General features: G+C 31.0%; 1 protein-coding gene across 3 annotated transcripts in view; it reads left to right on the forward strand.

Moving 5' to 3' along the window:
• LOC115886266 (serine/threonine-protein kinase Genghis Khan) overlaps window positions 1-18,076 on the forward strand; it is a 94,730-nt gene that overhangs the window by 34,801 nt on the left and 41,853 nt on the right. For 2 of the 3 annotated variants that reach the window (XR_004050865.1, XM_030905358.1), the window contains exons 11-18: window positions 1,850-2,064; window positions 2,131-2,279; window positions 2,976-3,102; window positions 9,591-9,704; window positions 9,813-9,962; window positions 14,084-14,294; window positions 14,573-14,747; window positions 16,834-16,937. Coding sequence is in view for 2 of the 3 variants with exons in the window: in XM_030905358.1 (XP_030761218.1) it covers window positions 1,850-2,064; window positions 2,131-2,279; window positions 2,976-3,102; window positions 9,591-9,704; window positions 9,813-9,962; window positions 14,084-14,294; window positions 14,573-14,747; window positions 16,834-16,937 (1,245 nt within the window). In the remaining variant the exon portion in view is untranslated. The remainder of the gene's footprint in view (window positions 1-1,849; window positions 2,065-2,130; window positions 2,280-2,975; window positions 3,103-9,590; window positions 9,705-9,812; window positions 9,963-14,083; window positions 14,295-14,572; window positions 14,748-16,833; window positions 16,938-18,076) is intronic. The other variant, XM_030905359.1, reaches the window with a different exon arrangement.

Consider the following 18,076-nt stretch of genomic DNA (forward strand, 5'->3'; position numbering starts at 1 on the left):
TATGGTACTATATTAAGGTACCACTTTATATGCATCATAGTACCATCATATTACAATGTCATCGAAAATACGTAGTATCCCAAGTTTAAGCCCAATCGAACGCCATGTACGTAATATAGTACTATATTATGGTACCAGTTGATATGCTTCATGGTACTATAATAATGCAATGTCATCAAAAATACGCAAGTATATATCAAATATGAGCTCAATCGAACGCCATATGTATTAAAATATGGTACTATATTAAGGTACCACTTTATATGCATCATAGTACCATCATATTACAATGTAACCGAAGATACGTAGTACAACAAGTTTAAGCCCAATCGAACGCCAAGAAATGGCATCGTAATATGGTACTATATTATGGTACCTCGTATTATGCTCCATGGTACCATAATATTACAATATCACCGAAGATACGTAGTATCCCAAATTTAAGCCCAATCGAACGCCATGTACATAACATGGTACTATATTATGGTACCAGATGATATACAATAGTACAATAGTACCATCATATTATAATGGCACCGATAATACGTAGTATACGAAGTTTAAGCCCTATTGCCGCCATGTACCTAATATTGCTATGTCATCAAATATGGTATATAGAAGGTACCACTTTATATGCTCCATGGTACCATGATATTAGTATATTATATATTATTATATGCCGTTTTTCCCGATTATACGATATGAACTTGGTATGAACACAATCGAACGTCAGGAAGTGGTATCATAATAGTAGAACAATACTTATTATATTGTCGCCGAATTTCAATGAAAATTCAGGATTCAATTATACAATCAAACGTCAGGAAGTGATTGTAATTTAGCTCATAAGATTTAATTCCAACTAACATGGCAAACTGAAAAAAACAGCTCTGATCTATTTTAATATGTTTAAATGATGTAGCAAATTTGAAGGTAGGCTTTATCAGGAAGTATTACGATATGAATTACACAATGGCAACACTGTACAAAATTCTTTTAAATTTTGTTTGTAGAAAACTGTTTTCTTTTAAATTTATTGCCCTCTATTATGTAGTAGCGAAACTACCACATCAAAATATATGATTTGGAGACAGGCTTTTAAAGCCTGTCTCCTTTTGCTACCTACAATTTTATACATGTAACGAGGCTTCTGTTGCGTAGCTAGGTATTCTGTGCAAAAAGCCAACTAAAAAGACTGGAATGCAAAATTATTTCCCTTGTGAGTACGCACACTGCAACGCGCCGAAACGCGGGAGACGGAAAAAAGTTGCTAGAGAAGTCTTCCGACTTCTTGACGGAAATCCCGCGGCGCGCTTCTGCGCTGCGCGCTCTAATCTGCGTTGGTCCATTTAAATACATGGCAAGCAGACAGAAGAAATTTCCACATAGCGCCGCGCCGCGTCGCGCCGCGGTCTAGTGGGCGACAACCTTAACTCGTGTACCTTATAATATTTTTAGTGTCAAAATTTCACCCTTTCGATTGGCCGCCCCCGCTTTAAGCCCTGGGATCGCGCTGGCAGACATATTTCATAATGGCTACACATAAGGTGAGTTCACAAGAAAAATTAGCCATGTAACGATGATAAGGTTTTTTATGTAGCCAGCTCTTCTACTAAAAGGCCAAAATGACATTCATCCCAAAATTTTGAAGTATAATTAGTGGAAAAGTCAAACGTTTGTTAACTTTTTCTACTAATTGAAAAATACTACCACTAATTTTGACGCTCTTACATTAAAATTAGAGAAACAAACTTCTATGCTAATTGAATCACTAATTTGGGGGTTCCGAATGAAGCTTTACTTATAATTTTATTATTTTTGCAATTATTTGAAAAGAAAATAATTATAGGCAAATTGAGAGAACTTGAAAAACTAGTTCGGGTTTTAAAACAAGAAAAGGAGGAAGCACATAAAGATAAACAAGATTTACAAGAAAAACTTAAATTTCAAGATAAAGAATTAAAGGATGCTTTAGCTCAAAAGAAATTAGCGATGGCGGAATACACTGAAGTTACGGATAAACTGGCTGAATTAAGGGCTCAGAAACAAAAGATTTCTAGACAAGTGAGTAGTGTATAGTATAATACTTTTTCAGTTTGATAGCAATGATATTTAATTTATAACAAATAGGTTAGAGATAAAGAAGAGGAATTGGAGAACGTAATGCAAAAAGTAGATTCGCTGCGAAATGATATAAGGAGAGCAGAAAAACTTAGAAGAGAACTAGAATCCAGAGTGGAAGAAGTTCAAGCAGAAGCCATAAAGGAAAGGAAATTGAGGTATACAGTCATAGTTATTTTTTCGGCACCAATTTAAATAAAATCCGTTCATCCCAAACTGAGATATCAGCATTTGAATTTTAAAAATCTATGTTTTGAAAATAACATAGAACAGAAAAGTGCATAACTGGTTAAAAAATACAGGGCTTATATTTTCAAGAGGAAAACAATTTACAACAATTTTCCTTAACCTATTTACTTATATTTTTTTTTTCTTAAGCTCTATCAAAACCGGTTTTCGAGTTACAGCTGAAATTATTAGATCTCCTTGAAATTTTTTTTGTATGCAATTGTAGTAGAACTGATTTGTTTTAATCTTGGATGTTAAGAATATTTATAGCTGGTTTATATTTGAATATAATTACCAAAGGAGCCAAATCTCACTCTTAATATTAGTTTTAAGTTCAAAACTCTTATTATTTTTAACGTTATTAAACAACACTGATCAACACTTTTTGGCATTTTACATTTTGGTACATTGTCATATCATTGACACTTTCTTACAGCAGTACAGTATATCTTTTGTTAACTTACTTACTTATTTTTTATAGCAAATAATTTCTAAAAATCATATATTATTTTTAATTTCTATTTAAGCGATTTTTTTAATTGTAGGATATCATTCCAATCTTTAATAATAATTGTAATTTACAAAATATTCATATATATTCATCATTCATAACACTTATTTTTTAGAGAACGATCTGAAGAATACTGTAGGCAGATGCAGGCTGAGTCAGATAGGTTAAGAGTTAGAAGTGAACACAGTCCAAGAGATCAACAGGATTCCCTGAGGTTACAAGCTGAACTGGAAAAACTAGAGGTAAATAGCCTATACCTATAAGATATACTATAATGTCATATACAGATTGTTAACTGGACGGTTACTTATTGGGGAACAGAATGGCAACACTGCCTACATTCCAAATGAGCTATAAGCTAAGCTGCCGACTCGTCCCGTCGCGTCGCGTCGTCTCTCGACGAGCGGGCCGAGGTTGCCATATTTCAACCATAAAGCTCTTGCCGCGTGTAATAAATAAATTAACAACCTGTATATACAGGGTGTCCCAGAAATAAGTAAAAGTATTTTATGGGGTGGTAGATCTCGATAAAAGAAACATATTTTCTCTTTATCGTTTTTAAAATAAGTCCAATTATTTACTTTGAAAATTTCCAAAAAAAATGATTTTTTGCTCAAATTTTAGAACCACTGATCTTTTCTGGATTTTCTTTCTTGTAAATTTAATCTACTATATATGTTGTCATATTATCAAGAAATTATGTTTTTTAACTAAAAACTAAAAAAAAATCCAAAAAATTTTTCAAAAAAAACTTTTGCGAAAAAAACCTCTTAGGCCTGTTTCTGGGGTTGAACTATATTACCAGTTAAAATACTTGCACTTATTTCTGGGACACCTTGTATAATGTCAAATCAATTGTTAAAATTCCCAACGTCAAATATGTGTCAAAAACTACTAAAATTAAATTAAAATATTTTGAAATTCCGTGCATAATTTCCATTTTTAGGGTTCCGTACCCAAAGGGTAAAAACGGGAACCCTATTACTAAGACTTTGCTATCCGTCCGTCCGTCCGTCTGTCACAAAGGTCTATCTTATGAACCGTTATAGCTAGACAGTTAAAATTTTTACAGATAATGTATCTATGTTGCCGCTATAAGAACAAATACTAAAAACAGAATTAAATAAATGTTTATAAATAAAAAAGTACTTTCACTAAACATTATTTTTTAAGTAAGAATTTTACATAGAATCTTTCAAGTCCTCGGTGGCCGCGTGGTTTAAAGCGTTAGGACTTTACGCTGCTATGACGTTGGAGCCGTAGTAAGGTAGATTCGAATCCTAGTCAAGGCGACTTTTTTTTAATCGTTTTTTTTTATTTTTACGTATTTATTTTTACTTTTTACATATTTATTATTGATTAATACAATTTTTAGTAACGTGTTTCTTCATTTTTTTTTTAATTATTTATACGCGCATTCAAAATTTCAGCTAAATCGGAAAAAAAGTTTATAATAATATAGTGTCTAATATTGTATAGAAAATGAATGGTAGGGAACCCTTCGTGCGCGAGTCCGACTCGCACTTCACCAATTTTTTTTATTTAAAACTACTACTAAACATGGTTACTTTTTGATAAAAAAGAAAAATGTAAAAGTCGTGTGTCAGGATAGTTCACCGGACCCGAAATAGTAAAAAAACATTGTCCATATTTCTTTTCAAAGTTAGAATCTTCAAAAATTATAAAATCTTTAAAAATCTAAACCGCTCTCATTGAAAAAATTCCGAAAAGTGTTTAAAGCGTCCATTTTCAAAGTAATTATTGCTATCTTGTGAGTTTAATTTAAGTTTTATTTACACAAACCCGTGATAATTGTGAAAATGTGGCATTAAAAACTTAACAAGTTGTGCTGTGAACTGTGAACTGCAAAAACCATCGTGGATCGTGGCATAACGTCGGTTTCCAATGTTTCATAGGTATTTCATACATGACCTTATATAAAATAAAGTTTCTTGTATGCAACACACTGTATTTTATTGTCTATCCAACGAGAAGATCCTTGACAGTGATAGATGTGTCTGTCGTTTTAATTTCAAAGTAGTTTATTTTATTTTACAAAGAAATAAGTTGGTACAACTGGAACGCGCAGGAAATTAATATATTTAAAATTTGACTGACAAGTGATTACTTCAAAACATTGTGAAAAAAACTGTATAAAACTGAAAAAATGTAATCGAGTTATTTTATTTAATCAAAAACGGTATGTGTTAATATAAAACAAACAAGAACAAGACACCACATACCAAAAAAAATTAAAAAAGAACTAATTCTTATTTTCAAGCTTTATGAAACTTCCCGCATTTATTATATTTATCAATATAACTTATGTACAAATACAAATTTGTAATAACTGCAGGAATAAATAAAACAACATAAATAAAACAAACTATTTTATTAATAATAACACTTACCAAATTTTATACCTTAAAGGTTGATTAATTAATTATAATCTTAATTTTTTTTAAACCAGTACCTGTTGACATTATTTTTCTGCAATCCATTATTTACCTTTCGTGTGATGTCGATATTTTACAGCTACTCCAGTTTTTAGTATGTGTTTAGTATGGTTTTTCTACCATATTCAAGATGCACTTATCTACGACAAGATGGTATACGAACTTTATCGATGGTAACTTTATTGGTGTATAAGACTCTGCCTGGGCAGCGAGACCATACATTACTTTCCTGTTTGCACCCGCCAATCAAATCGTTTCAGCACAAATGGGGGCGGAGCAAATTTCCCGCGTTATTTGAAAATGAGGAGATTATTTATACCATAGCTTTATACACTTTTGCGCAATTTAGAAAATAGATTCTGAAATTTAAAATGTATTTATTTTAATATTAATTAAAAAAATGGACAAATTTCCCATGAAAATACGTTTGACGTAGAATTGTTGTTTTTCAAAAGATAACTATATATTTTATTTCATTAAAATACAGAAAAAATGGAGGGTGCAATTTAAAAAAGCTATACCTATAGGTAATCATTATTTTATTCGTTTACATATAATTAATATGTTGGTTTATGTAGAGATCAGGAGTGTGTTATATTTACTTTTAGATATACCCATAGGAGATACTACAGCCATTTTTCAAATAATTTGTGTTAATATTTGAGTTGCCTTTTTTTGATTCTGCAGTATCTTTATAATTTTTAAAACAAATTCCTGTAAATTTTAAGATCTATATTAGAAGTTTTTTATTTCTAAATTTTAAAGTAGGTAGCAGAACCTAGATTAATAATGATAACGAACAGACTGTATTTACCTACATTTATTGCAAAATTTTTGTAATGTTTCATTTTGGTTAAAGAACTTTACATTATTTATTTTGTGGTCCATAATGTATTAACAAAAATGTTAACATACAGAAATAGGCTTAGCATGAATGAGGGTGAAAAACACAAGATTAGAATTTGTTGATAAAATTTATTTCTGTTAGTAATAAAGACAAGAATAGAAACTACAGTGATATTTATACAACTAAATTATTTCAAACATTTATTTATAAACCAAACCTTGTCAGCCCAAAATATAATAAGTACAGAGATATGACAAATAACATTTAAGAAAATATATTAAAGCAAAACCGTAACCAATAAAATATCAATATACCTAACACAGATAACAACAGTAGTGGTAGTTATATGAGAAAAGACTATTTTAAATACATAATTAAAAACTATATAAAATTTTAGTCATAATCTGTTTTTCCAAAATCCTAAAAACTTAACAAGCAGATTACCATCGCCCATTCTAAAAATAATAAAAACTTATATGCATAAAAAACAATTAAAGAGTATAATAATAGTTACTCATAATAGTGAAAAATAATACATATATTTTCTTCTCTGAATAATATGTTTGCTTCTGATTGTTCCTCTCTATGCAGCGTTTACACTGATTAATGTTATTTTTAAATTTACTACATTCTGAGCCATGAACCTCTCAAAACAATTTTTTAATAATAATAACCACAACCATTTACTAATAATTATATAACCATCACCCGTTCTAAAAATAAAAACTTAATATATACATAAAAACAAAATTATATAAAACTTATTAAAAATGGTGAAGGTGAAACACAAAACATATATTTTCTCCCCTGGATAATGTTTGCCTCTGAATGTTCCTCTTTTTGCTCTGTCTACACTGATTAATGTTATTTTTAAATTTACTATATTACAACCTAACGTAACAACCATTTACTAATAATTATATAACCATCACCCCCATAATATTTCGGGTCATTGTCGCTCATAATATATTCTGCATCAATTGGTTTACCTAGGTTTGTTAAAAGAGCCCTAAAAAAAATTTCTTGAATTATCTGATCCAACCTGTTGGAAAGCAAAAACGCCACTGGAAATCCTAAATTATGTTCATCCTTAATTCAAATAATGTGTTAATTCAAATAATGTGTATTATTTCCTTGTTTATTCCATTCTTCAATTTTTAGGGCTGTAGCTGTCATATCATCATTATCTCTCTTCTTATCAATGTTGTACTTGCGAATCAAATATGCCAAATCTCCTCTTGTTACTAAATTTATCCTCTCAACTTTATTATTTTGAATGTTTTTTCTCGCATCTTGAATTATTCTGTCATTTGATACCCCTGCTGATAATTGTCCCACAATAATACTTTGTTCCACCTTCGACAATCGCTTTGTTCTCAACTTATCTGTATGGCCCACGTTTCAAAAAATTTGGCTTGAATTTGACCTTATTTTTTAATCATTAGGTAGGTATTAGACACAAAAAATATCATAATTACCATCTGTAGTTATTTTCACTAAAATTCGTGAAGGACAGGTCCCATTTATACGAATACTACCTCCAGTTTTCATATTACGTTTGCTGCATGAACTAACAAATCCTAAGAATGAATTTTATTAACAATGAAATATTTGTATAACATAAATAAGTCTACAACCTTTAGAATTGCTTCTGTTACAGTTTTATAATAGTCTCTTCTCCACTAGCATGTTTTTGTCTATCATGACGAGCATAGTTTACTTCTTTATTATCCAGCGACATCCAAGCTGTAAACTCTTCAAGATTTCTAAAATAAAAAACAGATTGTTGAATATTCATATTATGTATGGTACTTAAATGTTTAATTAAACAATCATGGAACGAAAAATTCTCTTCATTTGGACATACATATAGGACATTTGATATGCTTCTTCCTTGTTGTTGTTTCTTCTTTTGGATGGAACTTCCTTACATGTCTATTCTTTGTGAATGTATTGGCAAACACCATTTTGCATAAGGGCAAGTTAATTTGTTATTGCTACAAAATACAATAAATGTACTAATCCTAACCCTAACTGCACAAATAACATACCTTGCCGAATCCATATTTAATTAATCCCTTAAGGCAATATAGGTACTTTTTTGCTCAGTGATAAATTCTAATTCCAAGACAAATTCACAAACTATGTACCTACACCTATAATATGACAAAATAAAGATGAAAAGCACCACAATCAGAACAAATTAGTTATTAAAAAGATATTAAACCACACTAATATCCTTGAATATGTATAATAATATGTAAAAACAAGACTAATATCACAGAATATCTAGCTCTTGCGTAGCTAGATATTCTGTGCTAATATGAAACACAAATTGACGGGAAAATAGTAGTGACCGTATATAAAATCGTTCAAACACCCAGAAAGGCTAGCAAACGATTAAATATGGATTAAATATTAAATTAAACGAATTAACCAACTTGAACGGTAAAATTTCCCAGTCAGCTGATCGAAAACGGCGCGGACCTTTTCAAATACGATGTTACACGAAAGCTCTTTTCGGTCGAAATCGGGCACTGGGAATTAAACGGATTTTGATTGGCGGGTGCAAACGGGAAAGTAATGTATGGTGGCAGCGAGTATTAACCATAAACTGTGCTCTGGGTCTACAGTCAATTTTCACTCAATTTTTCCTCCACTTGACTTCAAAAGACACAAAACACACGTAATAACACGAATCAAAATGTATCATCTTCCAAAACGCAGGGTATTTGACAAAAGTTGACACAAATTTATAACCTATAATTTGGCAAGGCTTTGACAAGCGTCAAAAATCTAAAGGCGAGTTCATACGCATCGGCGCCCGTTTGTCGTCCATCGTTCCGTCAAACCAATAAAATTGAAATACGATCTGTCATTTTTGAAATAAACCAATAAAATTGGTTAAAAACAACAAGAGACGACGTATGACGGATTTATATTTAAACCCATCCATAGTTAACTTAAAAATTTTTAGAAACTTTTTTTAGTAAAATAAATAGATTGGTATGGGACGTCATCTGCTTTTCTTCTGTTATCGTCTGTCGAAATCTTACCTGAGAAAAAAAAACAAAGTATATTTATCAAATTAAAAGAAAATAATAAGAACTTTGAATAAATAATATTTGGCGATATAATTTCGGAAAAAGCCGAATCGCTCCGAAATTTTCAAAAGCTTTGGGTCGCGACCGTTGCAAGAATAGCGCCAAATAGTGTTTACATTGTCCTTATGGGCACTTTCCAATCTAAACTTGTTTCATTTATCTACGGTTGTTAATAATTTTTTAATCTTCTACAAACTGCGTGCCGTCATATCGTTTTATGCAGAAAATTTTCGAAATTCTAATGCCTGAAAACTAAACTTTATTTTTGAATAAACAAAAGTTCAGTGTGTATTTGACTGACGTAATCTTTATTTTATTTTTAGGTTCAGTATAATGATAGTTTAACACAACAGCAAGCTAGATACAATTTGGAATTAGCTACTCTAAGAGAACAACTTCAGGAAGCAGAATCACACAGAGATATTTTAGAAAGAGAGGTATTAAAATCTATAGCTTGTTTAGTATACCTTTAGTTTAATATGATTTAATTATGCTGTATGTTTTTGCTATATTTGTTTTTTATTTTATTTTATATTTATAATCAGCTTAAGTCCTTGAAAGACAAATGGGAGAAATCCAAACTTGATGCTATTGCTGACACTGAGCAAACATTAGCAGACTTGAGTAGGCGGCATGAAAGAGATAAGCAAATATTAGTGGATGAGAACAAAAAGCTTAATTCAAATAATGTGTTTGTGAGTTTTTATTTATTTATTTATATTTTTTATTAGTTGTATTCATTGAATAAAAGGACTAAGGAAGTAATCTAATATTATTCATACATTAGAGACCGAATCGACGTTATAAGACGCCATTTTTTGACGTTATGTTTGACGTCTCACTTGCCACATTTAAATTTGATTTTTTGCTGATATTTTGGCCTTTGGTTGCTTTTATTTGTTATTTCTTGTTTATTTTATAACTGCATTATACTTATGCAGTGTCCAAATTTGGAAAGAGATTATGTCGGGACTTGAAGAGGGGGGTTATTGTAAATCTTAGAGACTTCAAAAATAGTTGAGATTGTGCAATGTGCAGCGTTATGAATACAGAGATGCGGTTTTCATCACTGTGCTACTTTTTTATGGAACTAAAGATGTTGCACAGATTTGTTATAGCCTTCTTCGTTCCTGAAATACAGGGCGAATTTTTAAATGTTGCATTTTTTACCCCCTTTGCATCTTGGTTATCTTATAACTTAAATGTGAAAACTGAGTTCCGTTGAGTTTTTGATGTAGAATTCAGTGACATAACTAGATTATTGCTGGGAGCAGTCATTTTTGAAATTTGGCTCAAGCATATGTTTTTTTAATTGAAGCACCCTGTATATTATCGTTTTATTTTATTTATCTCTTAACCAGCTTTTTAAAAATGTAATATACCCTATACTTACTTTCATAAATAAGGTAGTAAAAAATGCATTAATTAACTTTTTAACATAAATCAACCTAGTTTGAAAGAGGATTATTATTTAATTTAATCAGATAACTTTGCTTTCGTTGTGTTATCTTATACATATATACGAAATTTATTTAGAATAAACTAGTTATGTTTTTATTCTTGCATTTTCGCATTTATTTAATACATGTTAGTAAAAATTATTAGAATACGTCAATTTGACTTGATTGTTTCAATAGCGTATCTGTATGTTTGTTATAAAATAATTATATAAACTTATTTATTTTTTTTAGAAATGTATTTTATAACAAATGTAATACCTATTAGTATTTATTGACTTAACATAAAATAAAATCAGTAAATTAATGAGAGTCTATATCTAGGTATACCACTTAAATTTTGCATAAGCATGCAGTAGTTTTAGGATTTAGTTTAGTTCACACTTGATAACGGTCTGTGATACTTCTGAACGTTGTGTAAGCAAAATAAATAGACAATGGAAGCCCGAAATTCTTTTAGTTTTAATACTGAATCCTTGTTTACTACATTCAAAGGATGTCATTGATAAAATCTGATTTAAGTCGGCCATATTATTATGCTTCTTCCTTGATCTTTTTATTCAATGGTTATGTTATTCCTTTTTATTATTTTTCATAGTAAAGTGAACATGTATGTGGCATGTATTTATATAGAAATAGAAATATCATTCTGCTTCATACAAAACATTTTTTTTTTCAGTGTGTGCTATGTAAGTTTAATGTGTGTTAAGTTATTATTTTTATATTTTACTGGTATTCTAAACCAGTAAAGTCCAAAACCCCCTTTAAGAAATGAATCAATTTTAGTCCTTGCATTATGTTTTATCGAATGTTGTCGTATATTGAAAATCTAGCATATGATTTATAAAAAATAGTAAATGTGCACATAATAATTGGCACATACTTTGCAGTAATTTGGTCTGGTAAATGAGATTACAACAGTTAACTCAAATTCTTTTGCTGCTTCAGTTTATTGTTTTCCATTTCAGTCTTATTTAGAGGTCAATAAACTTAATAATTTCTGACTTGTCTGAAGTATTATTATGGTCACAGAGCACAAATGAATGTTTCTTGAAAGATGACATTGCGTCCAGTGGCGTGCAGTACCATTTACAGTAGGGTAGGCAACAGAATCAAAAATATGAAAAAACTAAAAAAACGTATGTATTACATACTATATATATATGTACAATGTACGTATATAAAATTTACTGTCTAAAGTATTTAACTTTAAACTCAAACAAAAGAAAATTCAAATAACAGCAAATAAATTTAATTATTTATAGATGCAAAATGAATAATCTGTCTATCATTATTTCTTCCCGATAGATAGGCGACTCAACGACTGGCGAATTAGCTAAAACAATAACCGTACACAGTATTGCCAGATTGCCAAGTGCCACTACCTAATAGATTTTATGTGCCAAAATGATTTTACAGTCAAATAAAATAATAAATGAAATCATTTGGAAACAAATACAGATGGCAAACAAGCAAATTTCTAATTTGCTGCATAATACAAATCTTTCTAAAACACAGTTATTTAAAATTGATAGTATAAAATAACATGGACTGTTTCTTACATAGTTCTGTAATAACATCGGAACTGGCAATACCGCATCGGCGGCATCGAGACATCGGGTGCATCCGTGCTGCGGTAACGCACTGCTTTTGCTTGTCCATATCCATGTAATGTTAAGTTGCGGCCGTGCGTTCGATTTCGAATAATGGGATGCGTTTCTTAGGTAATAATAAGACGTTGAACAGGTGACGTTTATTTTCGGCTTTGCAACCGTAATAAACACAATACTAACTTACTATTTAGAAAAATAAAACAACGTAGGTCGCATTGTAGGATTTGTAGGTAGATATATAATGAAAATTGTTCAGATAAATATATTTTTATTTTGCATCTGTTTTGAATAAATGGAAGGGTAGGCAATGCTTTTTTGCCTATATGTAATGCACGCCACTGATTGCGTCGTAATAAGCGTTGTAATTGAGATCATAATTTTCTAAAATCTAAGAAAGGAATTGTATGAATATGATAAATTCATTCAATAATTTACTCTGTTTTGATGAACAGATACCCATGATAATTTTCATTGAATAAAATCCGACCCGAAAAAATCATCTATCTTTGTTTGCTCCAAGTAATGAGTCATTCTCGGCTCTAGGACATTAAATTGGAAAGTTGTCTTAATCTTAACACATTTATATCACAGATGGGAAAAACCGATTAATTTCAATAACCGATTACTCGAGTTTCAAGCGATTTCAATAATCGAGCGATATTTAAAAATACGGGTTTTCGCCCGTCGCTTGTTCGTAACGCTAAGCAGTACGTTGCTTGCGCAGAGCATATATTCTTTTGGGTGATAAAAATGATACCAACCACATGCGTGGAGGTGAATCGCCTGGGGATCTTATTAAGTCAGAGTGAGAAAAATGCGACGGTGTCACTTTTAAAGAAAGATACAGGTGCGCGTTTCCCTGTCTAGTGGAGCAAAATTATGCTGGATTCAGAGTTCCGTAGCCGTATGAAGGATCAAAAACTTATTTTAGACCGGAAATTAAGAAAACTTGGTTGAAATATGCCTCAAGTCTTGTTCACGATAACCGGGAAGAAAATGTGGTCACCCCTCGTAAGCAAATGACCGGCTCAACTATCATCAGATCTGAAGTAGAACAAGCTATAGCTCGTCGCGCGCGACATATTTCAATCGCCTCCGATTCCGCTTAAGTCGCGCGACATCGCGCGTATCTCCTACCTAGGGCAACTTCGTTAGAAATAACGTTTTCTTATAATGATAAATACCTTTCTTATAATGATAACGCATCGCTCGTACCGCCCGAATCGCGCGCTTTTGTCTCCCACGTAGCATTCTAAGCGTTAGCAATATGCACAGTTTCTCGGTTTATATCATACGTTTGTCAACGCTTTTACTCTTCTCTTTTTGTGCAGTAAATTATAAATGCATTGTCTTCTTACATACCGAAATCGAGACCCAAACTCAAGCCTCGCCAGGAGGGTATAATATATTGTAATTAATTATAAATTCATAATAATTATTGTTTTTATTGAGTTCACTTTGAATTATGTAATATAATAATATATCTACTAAAAAAATATGATTTTTGAAAATCTTATACAAAAATTGATATTTTTTCAAAGTCTGTATATTTATGAAAAGTGCTAATAAATTGATGTAAAATAAAATTCTAAATACATTTTTCTTATACCATACTTTTCAAAAAATATTGTGTCAATACTAACCTTATAAACTATTTTTTGAAATCACTTTCAAAATGTACGAATAATATAAATAATAATAGTTAACATTATTTTAAATAAAAGTTGAATAACCAAATAATTTTAGTTGACAGATTCAGTTAACCGATTACAAAGTGAAAGAGCTAATTTGGAAGCTGAATATGAAACACTCCGAACTAAGCAGGATGCTCTTAATCAGTGGGAATTACAACTTTCTGAAATTATTCAATGGGTTAGTGACGAAAAGGACGCCAGAGCCTATCTTCAAGCTTTAGCTACCAAAATGACTGAGGAATTGGATTATCTTAAACATGCAGGTATACTAATGTTTGTATTATTTACCTAATGAAGTTTGAATTTTTTTTAACATAGACAACAATAATATAAATTTGACATAGAGATCAGTCCTGCAGAAATCTGCGATTCCAAGGGTTATTTTGATGCCATTTTTCTTTGATCATATTGTACTTACCTATATGAATTGCATTACGATTTTTTACATAATAAATTAATAAATATTAATTATTGTAGTCATATTGATTTTAATAACAAAAAATTAGCTAAATAGGCGGAATTATTGTTTCTTTTACTTTAGGTGCATCGAATACCATTGGTGGCGCAGATAAGAATTGGAGAAACAGAAGATCTCAAAAACTTGACAAGATGGAATTACTTAACTTACAAAGTTCATTACAAAGTGAAATACAAGCAAAGCAAGCAATTAGCGAGGATCTTAGTAAGACCAGAGAAGCTCTTTTAGCGGCACAAAAGTAAGTTTATTTTACCAATTTGCTAGAGGTTATATAATAATTGTAATGAAAAATCATCCAATATGAGCATTTATACACGTGTGGCTAAGTTTCATTAGCAATAGGAGGTTTTCAATGCGATAAAAAAAGATGGTAAGGCTGCAAAATACACTCCAGTGCAACAGAGACGGATAAAGTGTCTTTTCCCTACCATCATATAGGGGAAGTGATCATAGAACTGATACGACGAGAAAGCCTCTGCGAGAGGGGGCGGGTCCTTAAGACGCTTGTGTGGGGGATACCGGCTACTAAGAGAATAGAATCGAAAAATACGACGGACAGTGTTGCCATTCGATTAGATCGGAATTATATTGGCTTATCCCAAATCTTATCTTGCCTACTTAATGAAATATTAAATAAAGTACAAAACAATTTTAAGAATGTTTTCTCTAGGCACATGCCTTCTTTCTAAAACGAAAAGTAACATGCAAAACTTTGAAATAATTTCTATTTTAAGAAATGGCAATACTGTGGATCTTCCTACCAGTCGCTCCAATACCGTCTATAACGGCGGCGGAAAATTCTCGGTAGATCTTCAACAAAAATCAAAAGTACAGAAACAAAATAAAATAAAATATTTAAGTCCAAAATTAGCATTCCTATGTAATAATGTAATATAATATATCCTTTGTAATAATAGATCACTCAAATAAAATACAAATATAATAAATATAACAAGAATCAGAAATAGCTAGGTATATTATCTAATATTAAAAAAATATATTAAATTAAATAATATTAATATATTAATAAAAGCATAAAACTATAACAAGTAGGGATAGCAGCCACTTTTTACCTTTGTACAAATTTGGATCAGTGATATCTAAAATTAATTTCATTTCAATGGGAAAGCTGTAGCAACTCTCAACTCTTTTTTCAATATATTTTTTTGACAGGAAAAGCACTAAAATATTTGTCCATATTTAGTTTGTTTCTCAACTTAGATTTTGTTTTTTGTTGAAATTTTTTGGGGAAAATATGGGTTCAACTTCAGTAGATGTCATGTGGCCAATACTGCGCCTAATAAGGAGTAATAAGGATTTGTAGGAATATCTCTGTCACTCTGCAATTAGATAAAACGATGACTTATGATTACTAAACAAAATTTAATAAACAATAATAAAGTCAGATTATACAGATTCCAACGCGGTAGTCGCTTAATTTTTAGTCAAATATGTCAGATTTTTGAAAGTGCTTCTATTGTAAAGACTAAAAACGCAGTTGAACATATCGTCAGATTTTTGTTTAAATTGGTAGATCGGCAGCTTACAGACGAAACCGGTAGACCTGGCAACTCTGTGAGGGTCTGACGTAATGACGCGCTGCGGAGGCGCGGGAAGGGAAATAAAATAATGGCGATAAAGGGCAGGTGGATGGGTATCATGGGTGGATGGGTACTACTAATAATAAATATAATATAATAATGTCAGTTCAACACAACACCGGTTTTAAACCGGTCGGTGTACCGGTTTCTGAAACACGTCTATGCATACCTACTATTACCACAAATTATACAGATTATAAACTTATCGCCAAGTTAGGATACTAGTTTGCGCACATAGCACGCCCACTTATGGCCTCTAAAATTGTGCACACCTGACCGGTCCAGTTATGTCGCTGTTTAAACGCGAGTTCATTTTTGCGCACAGGAAATTTTACTCGTTTGCTCGTCGTCATAAAAAACAATTTTCGTACCACGAATTAGGGACAAGATTTTTATCTGTGTACATATTATATTATAGTATACCTAATCTGTGCTATTACTATGCATGCCTAGCTCCATTGAAGCTCCTTGAAGCTGTTTATAAAATATAACGAAACTAGTCCTCTGATTGCCGGCATGTAGAGAACAGGCGGTGGCAGATGAAATGCGGTTACTCAAAAATTATCGGTACGGTACTCAAAAAGTCGACTGGCAGTCTAATTAATAGACTGTGTGAACGAACATATTTTTGCCTTTGGAATAAATTGTATTTTGAAATAACACTAAGCTAACTATTTTATTGTTCTTGTAAAATGTTAGTCGTAAATAATATTTTTTTTACAGGGATCTTCGCGAAAACCGACAACGAAATGAAGCCTTAGCGCTAGAACTGAAACGAAAAGAGAAACATATCAAAGACCTTCAAAACCGGCTCGATTCTGATGGATGTAAGTACATATTTATTTTCTTCTTTTTTAGTAATTTCTTTTAGTTTCAAACGTTTCTTTTACATTATATTATTATTTTTACAATTAATAATACACTTAAATTAATATATGAACACCAGGGCTGATATTTCTGTTAATGGGGCATCACTTTTAGTGTATTATACATTTTGGTAAGAGAAAAATATTAAAATATTTAATAATATTGAAGAAAAATATGATCAGTGAGATATGTCTATATTTTTTGTTATGAAATAATGAAAAGCCTAACCAAATGGGCATTATTAATTAGTTTACGTGTTGGCGATTGAAGATTTTCTTAACCGTCAATATACAGAATGTTTATTAAATAAATACAAGTACAATTACATTGAAAAAAAAACAGCGTTAGCGAGGGATATGAAATAAAGATCGCGGTCATTTTATATGTAAAATTATATGGGGAATGTCATCGATCGACCTTTCCAAGGCAATTGGATGCCGTTTTTTTCGATCATACGGCTCTTAAACTGGTAATATACAGTCTGTTGCATCGCATAGGAAATCCCATGTAAAATTTAAAAATTATGAATAAGTTCCCCATTTTATTTTACAAAAAAAAAATATTTGAAACTTTAAAAGAACTCCTTAAAATGAAGCAAATTGTTCATTTTGCATGATTTATACGAATTCGTTCTTGAGTTATGAGAGATACAAAAATACTAAATTAATAATACGGTCCTGATTAGAATAGCAAACATGTCACCTTCAAATTCAATCTTTTAAATTCAAATTGACTTTATTGTTGCCAAAAATAATTTTAAAAGAAATCATTTTTTAATGTCATAGGTATTGTCTTTATACGTGTTAAATATAATTTGTAATTATGAATAACACAGCTAAAGAAAAAAATAGTTTAGTGGTATTATGGAGGAAAAAGTCTAAAAGCTGTAAAGAATTTATATTCTGTACATTTTCCAAATATGCCAGACCAGTTATTGAAAACTATAAATATAAGAGAAGAATTCCAACACAAAGAGTTATTAAAGACTGTAAATCTAAAAAATTGATGAGGATCATGGAGAAATAATAAATGAAAATGAATGAAATGTTCTGCTACAAGTGGAATATGGAAACCAATTAAGTACCAGAATACTTGGAGA

The sequence above is a fragment of the Sitophilus oryzae genome, unplaced genomic scaffold, assembly GCF_002938485.1.
Source record: "Sitophilus oryzae breed Bouriz unplaced genomic scaffold, Soryzae_2.0 scaffold_476_pilon_pilon, whole genome shotgun sequence".
NCBI lineage: Eukaryota > Metazoa > Arthropoda > Insecta > Coleoptera > Curculionidae > Sitophilus > Sitophilus oryzae.